This window comes from Lethenteron reissneri, chromosome 6 (genome assembly GCF_015708825.2).
Source record: "Lethenteron reissneri isolate LAM-NWPU_2019-01 chromosome 6, ASM1570882v1, whole genome shotgun sequence".
Classification (NCBI taxonomy): domain Eukaryota; kingdom Metazoa; phylum Chordata; class Hyperoartia; order Petromyzontiformes; family Petromyzontidae; genus Lethenteron; species Lethenteron reissneri.
Genome location: NC_083784.1, coordinates 9,434,073 through 9,456,502, shown reverse-complemented (window position 1 = coordinate 9,456,502; position 22,430 = coordinate 9,434,073). Strand labels below are relative to the sequence as shown.

The 22,430-nt window shown below is 52.1% G+C and overlaps 1 protein-coding gene across 1 annotated transcript; it reads left to right on the top strand.

Moving 5' to 3' along the window:
- The first annotated feature begins 571 nt into the window (after positions 1–571).
- On the top strand, positions 572–20,574 carry LOC133354745 (WD and tetratricopeptide repeats protein 1-like). The gene is given in 16 exon segments (XM_061571828.1): positions 572–616; positions 618–635; positions 2,974–3,057; positions 4,142–4,188; positions 6,019–6,130; positions 6,923–7,110; positions 7,988–8,170; positions 8,412–8,509; positions 9,350–9,465; positions 11,811–11,889; positions 12,379–12,481; positions 12,641–12,808; positions 13,458–13,693; positions 14,152–14,347; positions 15,538–15,730; positions 17,057–20,574. Coding segments are annotated over 16 exon segments (2,046 nt in total). The 5' UTR covers positions 572–586; the 3' UTR covers positions 17,252–20,574.
- The last annotated feature ends 1,856 nt before the right edge of the window (positions 20,575–22,430 follow it).

Below are 22,430 nucleotides of genomic sequence, written 5' to 3'. Positions count from 1 at the left end.
AGCCCCGTTTCGGGCGATTGCAGAATGTATTGTTTCGTTTTCAGTTGACAAAGTTCACAGCTCGCATCACACGGCGTATCACTCACCGTGTGCAGACGAAAGGGGTGTTCTTCTGTTGGTTGCAATGGTTTTTTTGTGAATTTTTGTTCATTCGAAGTTTAATAACACATACAGGACGTTCTAAATACTCTAACGCGCATTACGCTTATAAAAAGTCGATGTAACTTTACACAACTCTAAGCTGGTAGGCCATAACGGTTGAATCTCAACAGTTGAACGTTGTAACAGCTCACTCTTCATGATCGATTCTCTTTCTCTGTGATGATTTCTCACGCCGTCCACTGGCCCCCGTCCCCGCCATGGGTGAGCCCCGCGAGTCGTCCTCTCAGGGCCAGCGGGAGTCGAGGTTGGAGAGTCGCTCGAGACGCCGACGGCCTCCACCGCCGTTCGCCCGCCCTCACCGCCGTCGTTCCACTAGCGGCCCGCTCTCTCGCCGTACGCGTCAACTCCCCCCCCATCGCTAGGGGACCAGCAGCCAGAGCCATCTTACACGAGCGCAAGGTGGTGCACAGCAATCGTCCCCGCAATGGATCCCTACAACGTCACCATGGACATCACTCAACCGGCAGATCAAGGTGAAGCGACGCGGTGGTTTCCCTGTCTTTCCTTTCATTATTTACCGTGGATTTACAATTATAAGAATGCGGTGTGTGTTATGTTAACTGCTCTCGCGCCATACATAGCTGACCGTGCTAATTGGGTGTTCGGGAAGGAGAACAACTAAAAGACATGGGAAAATTACTACAGTACATTGCTTGCATATCAAATCGCTTGGGAACTGAGGTATGTGTGTATATGTGAAAGGTCGGTTTATAGCTTGAATAGCTTCCTAATATCAGAAGGAGAGCATTCCAGACGGGTCGCAGAAGCGCAGCTGGAAGCGCCTTTGCAGTGACCATCTTTGTTCGATGGGTGTACCAAAGCCCTGCTGCAAGGATGACCGGAGTTTGCGTGATGGCTTAGGCTCCTTGCGAGATTCTGCAAGATGTTGTGGTTCGTTTCTGGTAATTCTAGCCATCGTATATCCACCCTGACCACTGAACCGTCTGCACCCAGTGTAGTATTGTGCGTGGTGTAAGCACCTTTTTTAAATCTTGGACTGATTGGTAGATGCTCACAAAACTGCCCATTTCACATATCCACCTAGATGAAGTCCCCAGCGAGTTGATAGGGTCGTAATTTTCCCATTGTTTCAACTGCTGTACCGGGAAATTGAATCAAACTGATGACACCTGGATTGCAAGTCCAGTGTGCTAATCACTTTACACCATGGCAGCAGCGTCCCTAATGACGCGTAACATTTGCAACAAACAAAAAAGAAAGTTCATGATGTTGTGAATCTCAAATGGAAGCAAGATTGATGGGGACACAATCATAAACTAGTGGAGGAATTTTATGCAGATCTCTGATTTTTTTAAACTATACCCACGTTGTTTTTATGATGAGGATGATGGTCCAGATGTCAGAATTTTAAATATAACCATTGCCCTTGTCGGAGTGGAAAATATCAGAAGATGTATTTATCCTGGAGGAATCCAATGAGCTATAAAGCTCTCTTTCACAGATGTCCAGTCGGGGCACGACAACAACAAAACAATTCTTAAACACGATAGGAGTGTAAAGTCTAGGAGAGGTAAACAAAATGCTTTGAAACATAAACAAATGAAACAAAAACAATTTTATCTGAGCAGGTGAAGCCACTGTAAATTGTAAAGGTCAACAACCAGTTGGAATAACTGGAATTCATTGACAATGTAGGAGCAGCTGCTTACATTTGTGGACCTATTTACTAATTTTTTTACACACAAATTAGTTACTTCAATCATATAACAATGCCTCAATCTTCAATTCAAGAAGGAACAACACTGATTTGAGTATAACCGACCCTTGACCCTATTATCTGTGTGGTAGGCAAAAAAGGGGACCGTGCAGAAAAATCCATTGTTGTACTGTACTTTTATGTTCTCTCACGGTCACCAACCTGGTGAAATATGGTCAACAGCTGCCACCTCCCGCACGGTGTGGAGAGCCTCTTTTATCCAGCAGTGGATTTACAAAATTGCTGTACATGTACTTTATTCCCTTATCACATGCATATATAATTCACGAAGGTCACAGAACCAAATATTTTAAATTTTGGATATCGACCAACAATGTGAACAAACTGCATTTAGAAAAATATTTTTTTACCGTAAGACTATATACCGTCCATCACATTATATGAAAGACAAACCATTAAACATTATGCTTGACTTTGCATTGATTCTGTCTGAAACTGGTGACAAATAACGTCCCTAAAGGTGATCCGATATGAACTAAACTTTCGTATTAATTATATAAAGGAATTGCCGTATAGAAACCCAGAAAGATTGATCAAAGGGTGTTGACATCTGTAGACAATCCAGCGTTAAAATTATTTGCCTTGATGCACGTGCATTATCGTCCAAGGTGTGATGTAATTTCCCGAAGTTACGTGACACGCTGTGTGACGTTATGCCGTTGTGCAGCTCAGAAGGTAACATTTCTTTTAAATGCCTTCAGGGAGCAACGCATGTTGGAAGGGGCTATGAAATCTGTACACAAACATTTTTCATCCACTTTTAGACGATGAAAATGCATTTGGTTCCAGTGGAAACCGATTGAGTAATCCAGGCTAATGAGTAAATTATAACATGGTACAATTACACTGCAATTTCATGTAGAAAGTAATCAAATACGGAAGTCAAAGGAGTCATTTCAGAGTTGCACTATCACTGAGATTGCGGACAGCAACAGAAGATATTTTCTGAAAATTGGATTGGAGAAATGCAACCGTAGTAAACATGCGTGGAGGAAGTGGTTGAGCGGAGTCGGTGCAGGAAAGGCGTGCGGTGTCACCCGGCTTTTGGGTGTGCGGGGTTTCGGCGCGTGCAGGAGCGTGGGGTCCTCTCCTTCCAGCGGAGGCAGCACGTGACGGACGCGATGGTGCGCCGCCTCGGGCTGGAGGCCGAGCTGCAGGTGATGCCACGCTCGCCCACTCGATCGCCCAATCACCAGCCGTGTCACTCCGCTTCGCGGTGGAGAGTCACGGGCGAGATTGAAGAGATTGTCTCGGCACTAACGCCATGCGTGCCAGCAGCGCTGACACCACGGATAGATGAATCCAGGTGTGTCGGCCACTTAGCGATTATACCGTGGTTTCAAGATATTACACCGACTCATCTCCGTCGCCTCGTCACTCATGAATACACAAAAAGCCAATCGATTCGACTCTCAATATTATTTTTTGCGATGCGCGCGGCTAACTTTTGCAGGGCATAACAAAAATTTCCCCCCCTACCCTGGCGTGTGTAATGAGGTCCTTTGAGGGAATTTCGGAAGCAGTTCTGTAGCATCAACTTCCAGCACTGATTTCTAACACAGGGAGGAGCACTGCTTGCTGTGCGAGTTCCAAGTGCAGTTTTCTTCGTCTCGCAACGCAATGCCGATAACACAGTTGGGAGTCTTAATTACGGTAAAGGAAGAAGATCAGCGATGAACCTTGGGCGACTGAGAACGTTTACCGGCAGAGATGCACGAGACTGCAAGTATAGGTGGCCGGCGAGCCTAGGGGTTTCATACCGGCCACCTGAGTGCTACGCAGTTGTCACCACTGAGCATCTTGGTTGGACAACAGGTGTCAGTCGCTTGAAGCTGACTTGTTTGATAGTCTAAGCCAGCGGGTTCAGTGGTTCATTCGCCGTGCTACGATCCCAGCGGGCTGGGTTTGATTCCGGGCCATACGTGACGTGAGTGGCGAGCGCTATCTTAACCTTGTCCCGGGTCTTGCGTAGGTTGGCTCAGCCTTCAGTGAATGGTGTGGGGAAACAAGACGGCCCAGCCTTGGGTGGTAACCACACCATCCCTTCTTGTGCTATGCCGTCCCTTAATAAACGCTCGCTCATAGCACTTTCCTTTCGGTCTCCAAGGCTAAATTGGGGGGATCTCTATCACTGTGTTCCCCTTTGCAGTCACGGCCGTTGACAGCAGGGAGGGGCCCCATGCAAGTGCAGCGAGCCGTGGAACGGCTGCACTGATTTGCACTCTCTCCGTTTCTCCGTAGGGTCACACGGGCTGCGTCAACTGCCTCGAGTGGAATGAGAAGGGAGAGTGAGTCATACGCACGCAGCAGCAGCAGCAGCAGCACAAACGCACGCCGGTCTGAACGTCGGTTTTCTTATTCAGGAACCGTCATTGTGGATGTTGGGCCAATTCCTTTTCACTGAAGTGGATCATGTGTGTTGTCCTTCCCCCGCACCTCCGATTAGCACAGTTGGCTACTTACGGTGTGAAAGAAGTTCAACATACACACACACACATGCGAACCGGTAGTAGCTGGCAACCGCCAACCCGTCAATACTTGCATGCTTACGATTTTTTTAAATTAGAATATTTCACCTGGAAATGAACTTTGAGATGAAACTTCTTGTTCGCAAGGGGTTAAACATATATATAGGAAATATGTACACTGGAGCGCCTTTGCAAAATCACTGCGTCAATTGAGGACGTTTATCACACATTATTTAAAGTTACAATTACTGCACAGCATTTTTGTGGCGTATATGTTAATTTGTCAGTCTGTGGAGGGGACGTGCCTTATTAACTCAGCGTGAAGCCCTTGATTGCCGTGTAGCTTGGCACACTGAGTACAAATTCGCCTTAATTTAGCCTCTCACGGCCGCTGCTGGAACAGGCGCAATGCCACGGGCGTGTGTGAGCCTCTGAAGCCACGCAGCGACATATGAAACTGCCGGAGTGGTGCTTCAAGGATGTGCCCATGGTTATCATTGAGCATGGAAGCCAGGTTGTGGTGGTGGTGTTGTGACTAGCAGTAGTAGCTTTTGGAGGACGTGTCCAATGTGCAAGTTTGGAAGCAAGCACGGTTCGCCGTGATGACTTCGCAGTGTAGATTTTAATTTTTATTCTAATATCGACCATGATCTCTTGTTTTCACGAATGTTCTCGCTATCGATTGCAGTCTTTAATGTTGACCAAATAACAATTGTAGGATTGCATTGGTGGTATTGTTTTGCATCACAATCCTTTTTAAAATTTAAGTGTACCGGTATATTAGGCTGACATTGCTGGTAATAGCTCTTCAGAGCAGAGGGTGGAAAACTGATGAAAGTTTCGATCACACTTGAATCCGGTGCTTGGAAAGTACTGGAGATATTTCACAAAGTTGACATGACGGTTTTAAATTCCCGCACGAAACATTCTCCAGAAGCAGGTATTGAGCAGCTAACACACCCTTGCACTGCTAAGAACGAACGCATACACCCATTTTAATTAAATTAATTTGTATCGATGTGGCACTGCAGAACTGGGAGGTGAACTGAAAATGGCACCAAAGTAAACAGGCAGACTTCACATCCCGCCAATATCTGTCCCTCCACGTGAGCAAATAAAGGGTTTTTTTTCATATCCCTTTCGACGCACGACCTTCTGGGAGTGCGCAATTTCAGCAGCATTGGTTCAACACAGGTAAACTGTGGACTGATTTTGACATTCCGTGTCTCATCAGCAGAGTCGGGCTTGCTTGCAAAACTCGCTGGTGAACTGGCAGATGTTTATAGATTGAAGGAGCGATCGCAATGCTGGCCTTTAATGACGGCACGGTCTGCGTCCAAAGCCTCCTGCTCCATAATACAGGTTACTAGTACAGTACACCGGTGTACTGTACTACTAACCAATTGGCATGTTCTGTTCACGTGACAAACCTTACTAATTTCCTGTGTCGGGTTGTGGCGGGTTTAGCGACGCATTTATATTTACGCGATCTAACCTTAAAAAACCTGTGTTATGGATATTGGTCACGAAAGTCACCGTGTTAAATCCTCCTACCTCGCCCCCCCTTTCCCGTTCCACCCCACTCTCCCAACTTACCTCCTTGTTCGCTTCGTCCCCCACCTCCCCCCTCCCTCCTCCCCCCCTGTGCAGGATGCTCGCGTCGGGCTCGGACGACCAGCACATCATCCTGTGGGACCCGCTGAGGCACCGCAAGCTGCTGCAGATGCACACGGGACACACAGCCAACATCTTCTCTGTCAAGGCATAACCCGCACTCACTTACACTAAACTAAACTAGTTTTATTTTACCAGGTAAGGCCCACTGAGCAATGTAGATGTTATCCAGAAGCCACCTGGCCACAAATAATAGCTCAACGAAGTGGCTTATCTCATGGAAATTTACAGCAGTCAAATACTCTAAAAGCCACGTTTCTAAATGTGGAGGGAAAAACCATAGGACCCGGAGAAAAATTCACACGACCACGGGGAGAATACGCAAACTCCAAATATATAGGCATCAGGGTTGTGATCGAACCCACGACCTCCTGTATACAAGACGAGGAGTTAATATTTCTCCATTGTGGCACCCCCCACTCAGCATGGGGCGATCCCCTTCGAACGCTCGTAGACCGCCTGGGAAACGGCTGTTAGCGAGCACCTGTTGAATCAGCATGGCATGGTGCACAAGAGGTATGCTGTGGATGGCACCACTCCTGTGTGCTTTTGTCTCCCCAATGTCGATGTTTACACACCACACCAGATTCCCGATTAAGTCCGCGTTAATTAATTTATGCTGTTTTGTATTGTCCTGCACACACCACTGTCTCACTCGTATTGTTCATCTCGTTTAATCCGTTCCATTTGTCTCATTTGTATTATCTGCCTAGCTCGTATCGTCCCTCTCTTACATCTGCCTCGTTTGGACGGCAAACAATTCCGACGGCTTGTGAACAAGCAGCTCGTCGATTGCGTCGATTGCTTCGATCGCTTCTGACGGGGAAATGGCCGCACGCGCACCGCTAACCGTAAAACGACTCGGCGTGCGTGTGCGCAGTTCTTGCCGCACTCGGGCGACCGCCTCGTGGTGACAGGCGCCGCTGACTTCAAAGTGCACGTGCACGACGTCGTGAGCAAGGAGACGCTGCATATCTTCGACAAGCACACTAACCGCGTCAAGCGCATCGCCACGGCCGCCTCCACGCCGCACATGTTCTGGAGCGCCGGCGAGGATGGCACCATCCGGTGGGTACCATCTCCCCCCCCCACCTGCAATGAGGCATGGCCCTGGGAAGGAGAGGGATGGAGAGGGAGGGAGGTGGGAGACATTGGGATGCAGGGGAAGGTGGTTGTAGGGAGGGTGGGAGGTATGATAGGAGGTAGTGGGAGATGGATGCTACGAGGTAGGTTGAGGTAATGGAAAGGTGGGTGGTAGGTAGAGGGACGTGGTGGAAGTGGGTGAGAGGTAAGGGAAGATGGTAGGAGGGAAGGGAGGGTGATACGGACAGACAGAGCTAATGCATAAATCCTTTCAACTTTCTTCGCAAACTGTTAAATCTTCAGTTTAACACTCAGGCTTTCGCGACCAATATCCATAATAGAGGTTTTTGGGTTAGATCGTGTAAATATATTAATGTATCGTTAAAACCCGCCACCACCCGACACAGCCTAGCTCGTGAGTTGTTGCTTAAAGCAGAAGCGTGGTCAACACATCTACACCTCTATATAAGGAACGAAACAGTAAGACTTTTCCACAAATCTGGCTGTCGCCTGATGAAGCTAGTTGTAATTACTGGCGAAACGTCGTACTCCGTTTGTAAATGTTGTGGCTTGGCTCTCCAACACACCGGTGTGCTGTACTAGTGACGAATTGGCACGTTCTGTTTACGTGACAACCCTTACTAGTTGGCTGTGTCAGGTGGTGGCGGGTTTTAACGACACATTTAGATATTTTCGCAATCTAACCCAAAAACCTCTATTATGGATGTGAAGTCTTCGAGAGGCCTCTGTGCTCCGTTCACTACCACCGCCAAACCACGCGTGACCCCGTTGGTGGCGTCCTCTCCCCCCGACCGCGTGAACCCCGCTCTCCCCCGTCACCCTCCCTGTGGCGGCGGAGCAGGCAGTTTGACCTCCGCGAGAGCAGCAACCGCTCGCAGGTGCTGGTGGACTTGACATGGTACTGCAGCTCGCAGGTGGAGGCCAAATGCCTCGCCATCAACCCAAGCGACAACACGAGCCTCGCCGTGGGCGCCAACGACCCCTACGTGCGCCTCTACGACATGCGAATGATCACGCAGCACAGGTCAGGTTCCATCAGATCGTGGAGTAAGCGGCATTAATAGCTTGAGCTACCCTGAAGAAGCAGCCGTCCAGTGAGGACCGGCGTTGTGTTTGACTTACTGGTAGCGCGTTGTGTTAGGCCCCTGTGTTTGACTTGCTGGTATCACGTGCTAGGCCCCTGTGTTTGATTTGCTGGTACTGCGTTGTGCTCCGCTCTTGAGACCTCTGTGTGGCCCCCCGTTTGCCGCCCGACACCCGCGCAGGAAGTCGTGCCGTCTGAACGCCCCTAGCGGCACGGGGGTGGAGCTGGACTCGCAGTACAGCAAGCTTCCCGACGGTGCCGTGCAGTACTACGTGGCGGGTGAGCCCGCTGCCAGCGCCCGTAGCTAACCGAGTGTCCAGGCGGTGCAATTCCACCCGGGTGGCTACAGGCCCAGGAATGAAGAGAGGGAAAATTAGATATGCCCCCCCCTTTCCCCCATTTTGTTCTTTGCACCGTGGCTCGTGCCAACCTTGCTACTAGAGGCGCCACGGTGGCTAGGAGATGTTATCTCCCTCACCTGGTATGCAGGAGGTCGTGGGTTCGATCCCGACCTTGACGACTGCTATATATTTGGAGTTTGCATGTTCTCCCTCTGGTCGTGTGGATTTTTCTCCGCATCCTCCAGTTTTTCCCTTCACATTTAGAAACATGTGTTTTCAGTATTTGAGTGCTATACATTTCCACATGATTAGCCACTTGTTTGTGCTATAATTTGTGGCCAGGTCGCTTCTGAAAAAGTAATACATAGCTTAGTGGGCCTTAATGTAAATAGTTTAGTTTTAGTTTGTAGTCATATATTTGCATGCATCGCCACATGATGTAAACAATCATCGCTTCACTTGGCAGCACAGGCAGGAGTGAACTTGGTCTGCTAGTGGAGTGTCGTGTACCCAACGGTTGCCTGGGCCATGAAGAGGTGTGGGGGAGGTACGACGACTCCGGTTTCCTTGTCCGTACAACAAACCCAAAGAGCGACGCTCGCCGTGTCCGCACACAGGACTCGCAACGCTCAGCGGCGAGCCTCAGGGCCCGCCACCTCCCTCCGCTCGTCACTCCTTCCACCAGTCCCCCCCCTCCCCCCCTGGTCGTGACACTCAACCCAAACGCCGCTCGCCTGCCTGCCCACCCCCCACCCCCCACCCCCCATCTTCCACCCAGGTCACCTCCCGTCAAAGCAGACGGACTACCAGCGCAGGTTCCGCACGCTCGCCGTCACGTACCTCACTTTCAGTCCCGACGGGAACGAGCTGCTCGTCAACATGGGCGGAGAGCAGGTGTGTGCGTGTCGGCCCCCGTGCCTCTCCCCACGGGCATGCCGTCGCTACGTTCGGTTGCGGGAATTGTTGATGCGGAGAGTATGGGGGCGGCCACGGTGGCAAGATGTTAACTACCTCGCCTGCTATGCAGGAGGCCGTGGGTTCGATCCCGACCTTGATGCCTGCTGTATCGAACCAAGCAACATCCCTCTCTAAAACCATCGGCGGCTAGACCTCCCAGACTCTAAAGTCTTCCCAAAATCCATAAAGAAGGCACCCCGCTACGACCCATCGTGTCGACGATAAACTCTCCTACGTACAAACTAGCCCGTTTTCTATCAGATACTCTGCTCCCCTTCACAGGCAAGACCTCTTCGGCAGTACTCAACTCAACCCAATTAGTCTCTATGGTTAAGGACATGGTACTATCTCCTGATGACATCCTTCGTCAGCTTTGATGTAGTATCTTTGTTCACCAAAGTCCCAGTACCGGACACCCTAACAATAATTGAGGACTTAGTCCAACATGGATTGAATTCTGATGTACCTGCGCTGGTTAGGCATTGCCTCACCAACACTTATTTTACCTGGAATGGCACCTTCTACAAACAGAATGAGGGTACCCCTATGGGCTCCCCCTTGTCACCAGTTATAGCCAACATGTTCATGGAAAAGTTTGAATCAGACGCCATCCAGACATCCACCCTGCGTCCTTCCTTGTGGAAGAGGTATGTGGACGATACTTTCGTCATCTGGCCACATGGCCTCCCAGCATTGAACCACTTCTTGGACCAAATCAATTCTAGACACCCATCCATCAGATTCACCATGGAAGTGGAGAAAGACGGTAAACTACCATTCTTGGATATTCTGTTTGAGAGGAGGCCTGACGGATCCTTGGGACATTCTGTCTACAGGAAAGCCACCCACACAGATTCCTACTTGAAACCGGATTCCCACCACCACCCATCTCAAAAGAATTATCTCATCAAAACGCTATACCACAGAGCCCATGGCATTTCTGACCAACACCACCTGGCCGGTGAATTAAGACATGTACATCGGGCCCTCAGGATTAACGGATACTCTGACCGCACTATCCGCCAAGCTGTTTCTCCCACCATACAGAAACAGCCACGTGAAACTCCGACCAAAACTATCACGTTGCCATACATAGCAGGCGTGACCAAAAAGATCTCCAAAATTTTAAACAAACATAAGATCCAAGTCCGATTCAGTACAGTGCATAAAATCCGTGATTTGATTCCATCTGTGAAGGATGTCGTTCCTGACTTATACAGTATCCTGGAGTCTACAAATTGAGTTGCATTTGTGGTGATTGCTACATTGGAGAAAGGAAACGTCATGTTTCTGATCGTGTCCGCGAGCACAAGTCAGATCTGAAACACGGCAGATCGGCCGTTGCCGATCATTGCTACAACTCGGTGGGCTCTCATGAAATTGTATTTTCCGAGACCAAGGTTATCTGCAAACCTCCTGGCTACCATCAAAGGTTTGTACACGAAGCCATACAAATATACAAACACAGACATAATTTCAACCGTGATGACGGTTACAAACTGAGTAATCATTAGAAAGATGTGATTAACCATGCAAAAAAGATTTAACTACACTTATTTGCCAATCTTATTTGACAGACAACCATCACAGTTTTACCTTGTTTAGTGGTGGTCTCCCTGTTACAGGTTGAGTCACAAACAGCACCTCTCCATAACAAAGGCTCAACCTTTGTTATGCAGTCTATTCTTAGTCTTAAGCCTCACCTTACCATATTAATAAAAGTATGCGGCCCTTGCCCCACCACCTTCTCCAACCATTATATAAACGGAGTGGTAGCTTCTGCAATCTCTCATTTACTTGATACAGCTGTCGTGGCTGTGACGGTACCACCTGAAGACGGAAGCTTGTGTTGTCTCCGAAACGTCGTGATTTTTTGTTGTTTATTTATTTATTTATTTTTTATGTTTTTACCTACGTGACTTTACCGAAAAAACCTAAGAATATGAATCATTGCAGTCACGAAAGCTTCAAATCTAGAATGTATATTTGGAGTTTGCGTGTCTTTCTCCCTGTGGTCACGTAGATTTTTCTCCGGGTCCTCCGGGATTTTCCCTTCCACATTTAGAGTCGATGTGCGTTTTAGAGTATATATGGCTGCTATAAATGTCCACACGATGATAAGCCACTTCGTTGAGCTATCGTTTGTGGCCAGGTTGCTTCTGAAAAAAGAGCTACATAGCTCATTGCTGCCTTACCCTGTTAAATAAAAGTAGTTGAGATTTAGTTCGTGAGTGACAGATCGAAGTGTGGGGCTGATGCCACCGGGTGTCTCCGCCCGGCAGGTCTACATGTTCGACCTCCACAGCCGCCAGCGCCCGTACTGCTTCTCTGCTGCCTCGCGACGCCGGGCAACGCCGGGCGGTGAGACAGCGCACTGGACAACAACTCGCATCACCATAATTTTCTCCATCTCAATAATCATCTCAATCCTCTCAATCATCGGGTGCAATCTCCTTTTCTCAACCGTGTTACCCGCTGAGGTCGTGACAGGTCTATTTTTTTCACTCCGATTGCTAAATGCCCCCTGTACCGTAATGTGCACAAATGCCTACTTTATTGAGGGCGGTATCGGCACGTAAAAATAATGATTGATTTCATCATCTCAATTGTTACTGGTGGCCATGGTCAATCCGCTGCATTGATGAAGGCCTCCCTGAAGCCGCCGCCATATCGCTCGGTCCTGCGATGTAACGATCCGCGCCCACCATCTACGCACGAGCCGATTTTTGTCGCTCCATCTCCGCGGCGTGATCTCGGTCCGGCGGAGGCGCTCGCCCAGCAGCAGCTTAACACAGAAGGCCGCGCGTCACGTATACGCCCGTAATCGGCGCTGCGCTGCCGCACTCGCAGCCGACGTGCAGAACGGGAAGCAGGCAAACGGCGTCTCCAACGGGCTGCACCTGCACAGCAACGGCCTGCGCCTGTCCGACGAGCCCCAGCAGCCGCCGCCGAGGTGAGTGGGCGCGCGGCCGCCGCCGGGGCTCTGCGTCTCCCACCACAGCCACGGTTGCGCACACTAAAAATCCAGCGGCGGCGATTTGAGTCGCAGTTTTCGGCACGCTGCGCGGTTAAAACTCTCGATTGTTACCGTTGCTGTGCCGTGCTCCGCTAGCCCCGAGCTGCCGCCGGCCGTGGAGAAGCTCAAGCAGCTGGCGAACGCGGCGTTTGGGCGCCAGCAGTGGCCCGTGGCCGTGAGCCTCTACAACCGCGCCGTCGCGCTTTGCCCCACCAACTCCGTGCTCTACGGCAACCGCGCCGCCGCCTACATGAAGCGCAAGTGGTGAGCACCCCGCACCCCCCTGCTGCACCCCCCTTCTCAGCACCCCTCTGCTGCCCCCATCCCTCTGCACCGCACCCCCCTACACCGCACCCCTTCACCCCGCACCCCCCTGCTCCACACCCCCTGCCTCTCACCCCCCTGCACCGTCCCGCTGACTGATCTCTCTCTTGGTCTTTTTGCCGGTTCCATTTTTTTGTTCTTGGTAGTTCTTATAACAACACAATCAAAGTTAAATACACACACGTACTGTCATCTCGGCATCAGGCGGTGATCGAAATGGAGCGTTAGAATTCCTGCTACGAAACCCGATTGGTGAGCAATCGGAAGAACCGTTCTCAAAGGCGGCGGTACTATACGTGTTTGGTGTTTTGAGAAGTGCCAGTGTGGCGTACCGCTGTCTACCGGCGTACAGTTGTACACCAGTATACGAGCGTACTGCTGTGTGCCGACGTACCGACGTGGTATACCGTGGTACGGCGTACCACAGCGTACCGCCGTGTACCAGTGTATGACCGGATCGCTGTGTACTGGCGTACCACCGGTGTACCAGCGTATAGCGGCGTACGAGTGTACCTTGGCATGTACCGACCCACCACGACTGCCGGTCGTCGCGTGTTCTCGCCGGCTCACGACGGCGATGTCGGCGCAGGGATGGCGACCAGTACGCGGCGCTGCGCGACTGCCGTGCGGCCGTGGCGCTCAACCCTTGGCACCTGAAGGCGCACTTCCGGCTGGCGCGCTGCCTGTACGAGCTGCGGCACGTGGGCGAGGCGCTCGCCTGCCTCGACGACTTCCGCGGACGCTTCCCCGAGCAGGCGCGCAGTAGCGCGTGCGACGCGCTCGACCGAGACATCAAGGCGGCGCTCTTCTCCCGCACGGATAGTGGTGAGTGGGTGGGGGGGGTGGACCCCACGCGGGCGATACACGTGCCCCACACAACTAATGCGTGTAGTGCCACGCGCGTGTAGTACCGTGTGTAGTACACGCAGATCACTTGCTGACCCCCCCCAAGGAGACGTGTTGCCGTGTCGCATTCTGCCACACAGCTTAGATTGCAACCTTTCCCACAGAGCAAGCCTGGACATGTTTCTCAGTCAGCCTGGGTCTATTATCAGCGCTGTGTAGTCCACTGTGATCCAGTTCAACGCAGCAACACCGGTGTCAGATTTCAGTACAAATCATTTCCTGCCACCCATACAAGAGATACCAATTCACGGAATGTCCGGATCAAACCCGGACCAGTGGGCATCCTACGCCGAGATTACCAGCGCCCCCCCCGATCGCGTCACGGAGTCGACCGACATGCCGCCGTCGCCCTCGCCCATTTCCCCGCTTCCCCACAGACGACGAGAGGAAGGCAACTGACCCGGCGGGTGGTGGCGGCGGGGGCGGCGGCGGAGCAGGGAGTGGCGGCGGGCGCGTGCGAGGGTTTTCCGAGGAGGAGCTTCGTCTGCGTGAGCACAGCTACGACTACAAGCTGCGCTACTGCGGCCACTGCAACACCACCACCGACATCAAGGAGGCCAACTACTTTGGCAGGTGAGGCCCCGTCGCGTCTCGCCCGCACCGCCGCTCTCGGGTAGGCCATGTCACAGCAGGTGGTGGCGTGGGACAGCACGTTTATCTTCTTAGTCTGAACCGGTGAGAAGCCGTGCGGGTTTTGGACAGTGGATTTCCTTCCGTCGTTCTTCTCCCACAGGTCAGCTAAAGCGGTCAAACGTTAAGCGTGGGTTTAGTCGGCCTTAGTTAATGTCAAATAATGTTCTCTTTGCTTGCTCCACCATTACAGAGTGAATTTATTGTTCAATTCATTGGGGCGTGCAAAACTTCGCTGTAATGTATCATTGTACCATCATTTTTTTGTAACTGCCAACCTTGCTCTCGGTATAAATCTCTACTAGCTTCAACAGACCCAAATCGACTCTGACTACGATCCGCGGCATGCGGCGACCTGCTGCTGTCCGCTCCGCGTGTAGACCTCATGCGCGATACGGCCAGCACAGTTTCGGGGTCTCCAGCCAAAGAGCTGGAACACGTTACCAGATCATGTTCGGGATCCATCCCTGAGTCCGAGCAAGTTCCGCAACAGACTTAAAACGGTGTTGTTATTTAATCTTGATTTGAAACTTTCGTGACTGCAGGAATCCATACTCACATAGGTATAAAATAAATAACGACGTTTCAGGCGCAACACAAGTGTCCGTCATCAGGTGATGACGGACGCGTGTGTTGCGCCTGAAACCGACAGAACCAAAGGGTGTTGTTGTTGTTTTAAAGAGCCTACTTCAACGTGTGATCAATGCGCGTTCGTGATGGACGGGACTCGTATAAGAGTGCGCAATATCAAATGTTCTTTCTTTTAGTTTATACAGCATGACCCTACTCCTCCATACTAACTTAACAGACTTTTGAAGTTAAACGTGGGTATGTAAGCAAAGGTAACAATCTTGTCATAAGGGGGTAGCAGCAGGAGTACTGGAGCGTGTGCCAAGGTCAGCAATAGAGGCCGTGTCTTATTGTCAATCATCTCACGTGAGTCGACCCAACAACGTCGGGCTTTGTCCCACGACCTCCTGCCAGCAGCGATCCTTCCACACTTCATGTGACGACCTCAAAGCGTACCTAGCTTGGCACAAGCGCCGTGGTGACATGGTAACGAATGACGGTTGCTGCTGCTGTTGTAGTTTTGTGCGCGTGTGCCCGTGCGTTGCTGCGTGGCGCCTTGTCAGCGCGGGCCAGTACGTGGTGGCCGGCTCGGACGACGGCTCCTTCTTCCTGTGGGACAAGGCGACGTGCAACCTGCTGCGCGTGCTGCGCGGAGACGAGTCCATCGTCAACTGCCTGCAGCCGCACCCCTCGGCCTGCCTGCTGGCCTCGAGCGGCATCGACCCCGTCGTCAGACTCTGGGCCCCGAGGCCGCAGGTGCGGGGGGAACCCGGGGGGGAAGTGCGGGGAAACCCGGGGGGATACCGGGGGGCATGTGTGGGGGAAAATGGAAGGGTACCAGGGGGGAACCCGGGGGGAAAGTGTGGGGGTAACCGGAGGGATGCTTGGGGGAACCATGGGGAACCCAGAGGGACATAAGGGGGTAACTGGAGAGATACCGGAGGGAAACTGTGGGAGAAAGCATTTGAGTGTTATCCTCTCGTACGCATGAGTCTCTTCCACACTGTAAAACACTGAGTGGAGAAGGAAAAAGGTCGTACATCTCGAAGCAGGAAATGTTTAAAAAAAGTCTCGACTGATTGAGGCTCTCCCGGATAATCGAGCGCCTGTTATTGCAGCACCTCATCGGCCCTGGGTGGCGCTACGGTCAAAGAGCGCTCGGCTCACAGTCGGAAGGTCACAAGTTCAAATCCTGATCGTGGGTCAACTCGGCCCTTCATCGTTACCTCTTTGGAACTTGAACATGGTCGTCTTGTAGACCGACTGGCCTGTGTCATGGTAATCTGGATTTCTCACCGCTGGCTTAGGGCTGCAAATTGACATGAGCACAGCCCTATTGCTTGCACCAGATATTTTAACCCTGGGTGCCACGTGTCGTCAAGCCCTCATATTTGATTCTCTTTACCCTATCTCCCCATGCCCTTGTCTCATGTCTCTTTGTCCACATGTTTCTGTCTGTGTCCTCGGGTCCTTGTGCCCCTGTGTATCCCTCTGTACCGTCTCCCTGTGTCTCCCTGTGTCTCCCTGGCTCGTCTTCCTTCGTTTAATTTCCCCATGTCCATTGGTCTCTGTCTCCATTTCTCTATGTCTCCATGTATCTTTGCCTTTTCATCCCTGTATTCCCATACTCCTATATCTCTATGCCCTTGCGTCCCCTTGTCCCCATTCTGCCGTGTTCCTGTATAGCCATGTCTTTGTGTCCCAACATGTCTCCTTTTCCCCATGTGTCCCCCCGTACCCCACCCCCCCCACCGTGTCCTCCCGCCCCATCCCCGTGTCCCTCGGGTCACTCCTCGTCACCCCCGTGCGTCTTTGCCCCTGCGTGTCTCCCCCTCCCCCCGTGTGGCTCCCCCCCCCATGTCCCCCCCCCGTTGTCCCATCCATGTCCCCCCGTGTTCCGCTGTGTCCCCCCGTCACCTCCGTGTCACCCCCCATGCGTCTTCGCCCCTGTGTGTCTCCCTCTGTCCCCCCCACCCGTCACCCCTGAGCGTCTCCGCCCCTGCGTGTCTCCGTGTCCCCCCCCGCCATGTCCCCCCCGCACGTGTCCCCCGTGTCCCCCCCATGTCCCTCGTGTCGCGGCAGAACGGCTTTGAGAATGAGCGCGTGGTGGACGACACGGATGCCGTGTGCCTGGCGAACCAGCGGCGCATGAACGCCGACCCCCTGGAGGTGATGCTGCTCAACATGGGCTACCGCATCACGGGCCTCACGGGCTCCGAGCTCGGCTCGGACGACGACTCGGGCTCCGAGAGCCAGGTGCAGTGCCGCACTACCTGATCACGGGGTCGCGCGGAGGGGGCGGGGGGCAGCGTGGGGGTGGGGGGTTGGTGGGGGGAGCGTTGGGTGCGGGAGAAACAGCTGGCGCTGTGGTGGGAACGACCGTCACGCGTGCAGCTCTCGCGGTGTCACTCTTCTATCGCTGCTGCTGCTGCCGCGGTCGCTCTTCCAGCAAACTTGACTCGCTGACTCACTCCCGTCGCTTGCTCACCGGTGGTCAGTCACCTCCTTGTCACTCTCTTCTATCGCCACTCCCGTGGACACTGTTCCCGTGGACTTCATAAACAGATTCTTCCATCATTGTTGAGGTCTTCCAGACGTCGACTTTGATCTCACCCCACACCGTGTTCAACCTCCACACGACCGATAGCAACAACGCACGTACCATCCGCTCGCTCGCTCGCCACACCGCAGTTCACCGCTCTTCCCTTTCGGCTTCATCCCACACACCGTTCCACTACGAAATTCCCTCCCATCGTCACTTTTTCCCAAGCTCTTGTAATGATCTTGCTCAATTCAAGAAACGCTTTACACTCGTAAGCCATTATAACTTGGGCAGTGCTGTTGGTTTGGGCCTTTTGGGCCTGTGCTCAGCCCAGCAAATGTGCCTCAACAAAAAAGATGCCATCGCTTCTTTCCTTCTGCCAGATCCCTCGGCTGTTGCACAGTTGAAACTCGACCTGCAATGACCGCTCTCACAGCCTCGTCACCTCCACCACCACCACCATGTCTAGCTTGAGCTCTACCCCGTGGTCACCGTGCCACTCCACTGCCCACCTCGGTCACCTTCCCTCCTCCACCCTGCACACGCGTTCCCCCACCAATCACAAACAAACTCCTCTCTTCTTCCTTCTTTACATCCACATCGCTTTCCTGCCGTCCGCTGTTCCCAACCACCACTTTGCTTACCCTGTCCCCCGCCACCAACTTCCCATCGTTTTCAGCATGCGCTCACATCAAAAAGGCCAGAAGCTTTGGTAAAGCCCAGAGTATAATAGATCCAGACGAGGGGGAGTTTAGAGATATCTTCACGCTTAGAATAAAGCCCCTCTGGTGGAAACCCAACTGTGAACGGTGACAAATGAAGAGGGTGGCGGGGGGGGGGAGTGAGAGGAGCAGAGTTGGAAATTACGTAGCTGCTCTTGCCGGATGAATGCAGTAAGCCACCTGACGCCGTTTGAGCTGAACGGCCGTTTGCTTGCCGCTCACAGAGCGACGGTTCTTCTCACCGCAGCGACAGTCTCCTGTCCGGTCTCAGCGGCGGCCCTGCCCCCCCCCACCTCCTCCCACCTACCTTTGCTTTTGTTTGCGCGCCATTAATTTGCACGTGACCGCCAGGGCCAGGCCAGAGAGTTCATGGAGAGAAGGTTCTGTGCACACGCTGAGGCTGCCCACAGATTCCTCGTTAGGGCCTTGTTTTGCTAATATGAAATGTTTACTCGCAAGAAGGAAATCGGGATGAATGAGGCAATATGTTTGTCTTGGTCGGCCCGTATTGTAAAACAAAACATTGGCAGCGTTATCATCTCTCGTTGGTTCATGGCTCGGTCGTAAATAATTATATTTATTTCAAAACAGACCCCGTACTTACTTGACAGTCCGGTCTTTTTACATTTACCAATATAACGACGTTTAGCAAGCTTCAGAAATATTCCCTTACTGCAGACCGACGAGGGATGACAACCTGGTAGACGAGACAACACGTTTGTTGACGCTCACGGATTGACGTTTGAGAAACGCCATTCCCATTTTGCTAAAGGATTTAAATGCAAAGTACAGAGACGTATATGTACATTTTGCGTTACGCACTTGCGAGTGAAAATACCGTTAGGGTTTTCACAATAGCTGCATGAGTTGACAAAAAAAAACATTTTGCGAATAATTTAATATTAGCGTCTTAACGATGACTCGGAAGCGTTGTAGTTTTTTTCCCCGTTTAAAATAAAATGCGAGTGATTCCGGTGTGGTGGTAATCGTACGAGAATTTGTAATATTGCGCTTGCTATGCAACAAACGGTTGTTAATCCACGGAGGCTGGGACACTCGCCACGGCCCGTTGCTTTACCCACGGCACCTCGCAGCCACCCAGTGCAACAGTCCCAGGCAAAGAGAGACACTCCCGCGGTGGGGAAGGATGTGTGATGGGGCGCCTCCTCTGCAGAATGTCAGATTTACACCCAGACCACGTGGGATTAAATCGCCAACACCCATAGGGGGAAGTCGCACCGCCGTGACGGTTGTGGGCAAGGCCATGATGCACGTGGGCTAGTTATTTTGGTGATCGTCGCCAGCAATCGCCACCGGCAAAGCCAGTTGCCAAGAACAGCGCTCGTGACTCCATTGGAGTCACGGAGCTTTGTCTAGCCCAGGGGGTCGGCAACCAAAATAACAAGGAAAGAGCCTTTTTCTTTTTGAATTTAGTAAAAAAAAAACTCAATATTTCAAGGGCCGCAATGCAATATGCATACGAGACGGGAGACGGTGGTTCTCAATAAATAACGTCACGAAAGCAGTCCTTATAAATCGCAGCATGCGGTTCTGGAACCTCAGGTTGCCGACCCCTGGTGTAGCCAATCGGTGACCTGCTCAAACGACAGCCCTGAACCAGTGGTGGAAATACCTCATTCCTATGGCAGGTGTGAGCGTCTCCATAGGACAACCACTGTTGACTTCCATACGAAGTGGTACTTGTTTTATGGAGCCCAGAGCGACGATGGGCCAAGTCAATCCCCCAACCAGGGTTTGAACTCGTGACCTCATGATTGCGGGCCGCTCGCCCTACCGCTTCACCACCTGGCCGATCTAGCAAACTAAAACAGTTGCTTGCAGAGTCGACGATGAGCAACGACTTGCCAACATCCAATCAGATATCACAACCTGGTGATATCTGATTGGATGTTGCCACCCATGTGCACACTAGGGAGCAAGCAGTTATCAGATTTGTCCAGAAGCGTAGGAAACCGTTGCTGGTGACAATTCCTGGCGACAGTTGCCCTAAAATGACCATCGTGCATCCTCTGGCCCTCGCGACAGCGACGGCGTCTCCCCCACCCTCTCCTGTAGATTCCAGTGCCAGAAGAGCGTCGGTGCAAGGTTGGAATGAGTTGTTGAGTTGCGTTGGTGGTCGCAATTCTTGTTGCTTTGGTCGCATTACTAAAACCCGGACGTTTTGACAATTTGCGGTCTTTAAACGTTGCCAAGAAACCACAGACGCAGGCAAACCTCTTCTATTCGCGTACCAAGCATTGATAAATCCGACCTTTGTATTTTTTTGCTGTACAGTAGTAAATGCTAATATATGTTAAATATATATATAAAATATATCCAGCGAGTCATGTGTCCCTTTGTATTTGCAAATTACGCAACGATACTACGTTTGGTTGAACGTACAACCGCTGCCCAGGCCTTGGCGCGCTGTGCGTGCGTGCGGGCGAGCGTAGCGGGCGCAGCGGGCGCGTGCCATCGCCGCTCGCATCGTCGCCGCAGGCCAAATATTCGCCCACGCGCATCCGCGGCCGGACCCTCCCGCCCGCAGCGCGTGCGTCGTCCCGCCCGCGAGCGGCTCTAGCGCGCGAATACGCACGAGGTTTGCCTGCGGGCGAACAGAAACGTAAAGACGACGCGTTTGAGCGTAACACTGAAGCGAGAGAAGGAACACACGAAAAGCAATGTGTTGGTGTTGCCCTCCCCCCACCCCATCCCTTCCCCTACCTCCCCCCCTCCCTCTCCATGCCCCTAACCCATGTTCTCCGTTTCAGCCCACCTCCCCGTCGTAGCGATCGACAGGTCCGCCCTCGGATTCCCATCTCCATGTGGCCTCCGCAGGGCGCAGAGCACAGAGAAGGGTCTCTTGACTTAAACCCTCCGAGGTCTCTCCCCTCACCGTCTTATTTTGTTTCCTTTTAAAGTAATCTCGTCGTGCTTGTTAATACTACTACTATTATTGTTTTCGTCATTGTTGTTGCTGCTGTCGTCGTCGTCGCTGTTATATTGTACGTGGTTATTTTTTGGCGCGTTGTTGTTTCCTCTCCTTTTTAATTTAATTTGAGATAATTTGCACCGTGTTAAGGTTCGACGACGATACGCATTGCTTGTCGGTATGAAGCCGGGTCAGGCGGTGGCGCGCGGGGGGGAATGCGCAACCCAAAAAACAAGCGGGTGGGGGGGGGCTCTCATTTCATTCGCAAAAATACCGATACGTAATTGCAACGATATTCATCGCATTCATATGGCGCTTGCCCCAGCAATACATAGCGTCTCATCTCAAATATTCAAGGGGGTGGGGGGAGGAGGGCGTTTGAGGCGATGATCCCTGCCGTGCGTAATCCCAACGAGAGTAATACGCGCGGCATCGGAACAAGTTTGAAATCTTCTGCGAATAAAGAAGCCGATTCACCTCTGATACTGCGTCGCACAGCCACCCGGGGGGAATGCCACCTTGAGAGGGGGTTTTAAATCCCCGGGCGAGCGCCGAGATCCGCAGGGTCGACATCGAGTGGCTCCCGGCATGCGCCGCGCGTCGCCGAGTAGCCTACGGGGTGGGGGGGCGTTTTTTCTACTTGCCGGACGGATGCGAGGGGACTCCAGCGAGAATGTCGGCGTTGAGGCCGTGGGTCAGTGTTTGAGGCTGTGGGTCAGTGTTTGAGGCTGCTCGTACGATCGTCCGTTGCTACGGTGCAATAATAGCATCTTAACACGATTTGGGGGTGCGCGTGGTGTCTCTCTACCCAGCTTACGTAGACATTCGACGGTCGTGACACAACACGTGGGTAGGGCGGCCACGCCCTATTGGTGTCACCGGGTGGCTTCGTGGTGGCTCTCTTGAAAGTTGCATTTTAACGAGACATAAACGATTTAGGTCTCGTTGGTAAAACCGGTGTTGGACAGCCTGGGACACACAGCTCAGCTCCGCAAGTACAAATACGCCAGCTGCTTGTTTCCTGGGTTGCGTCTTTCCATAAACCTCTCCGATTGACTGCAGTGCCACAGCCAAATTTAATGGGCACTGCTGCACAAATGGGCTGTGTGCTGCACGCATGGGCCGTGTGCTGCACTTATGTGCTGCAATCAGTACCAAGTGCTTTTTCCAGCTAGCTCCTTTACAAGGAGGTACAGGCTCGATTGCTGCGAAGGGCTCAAAGTCAAGCGGCGGTCTCCCGTGCCCACAGAAGCAACTTGC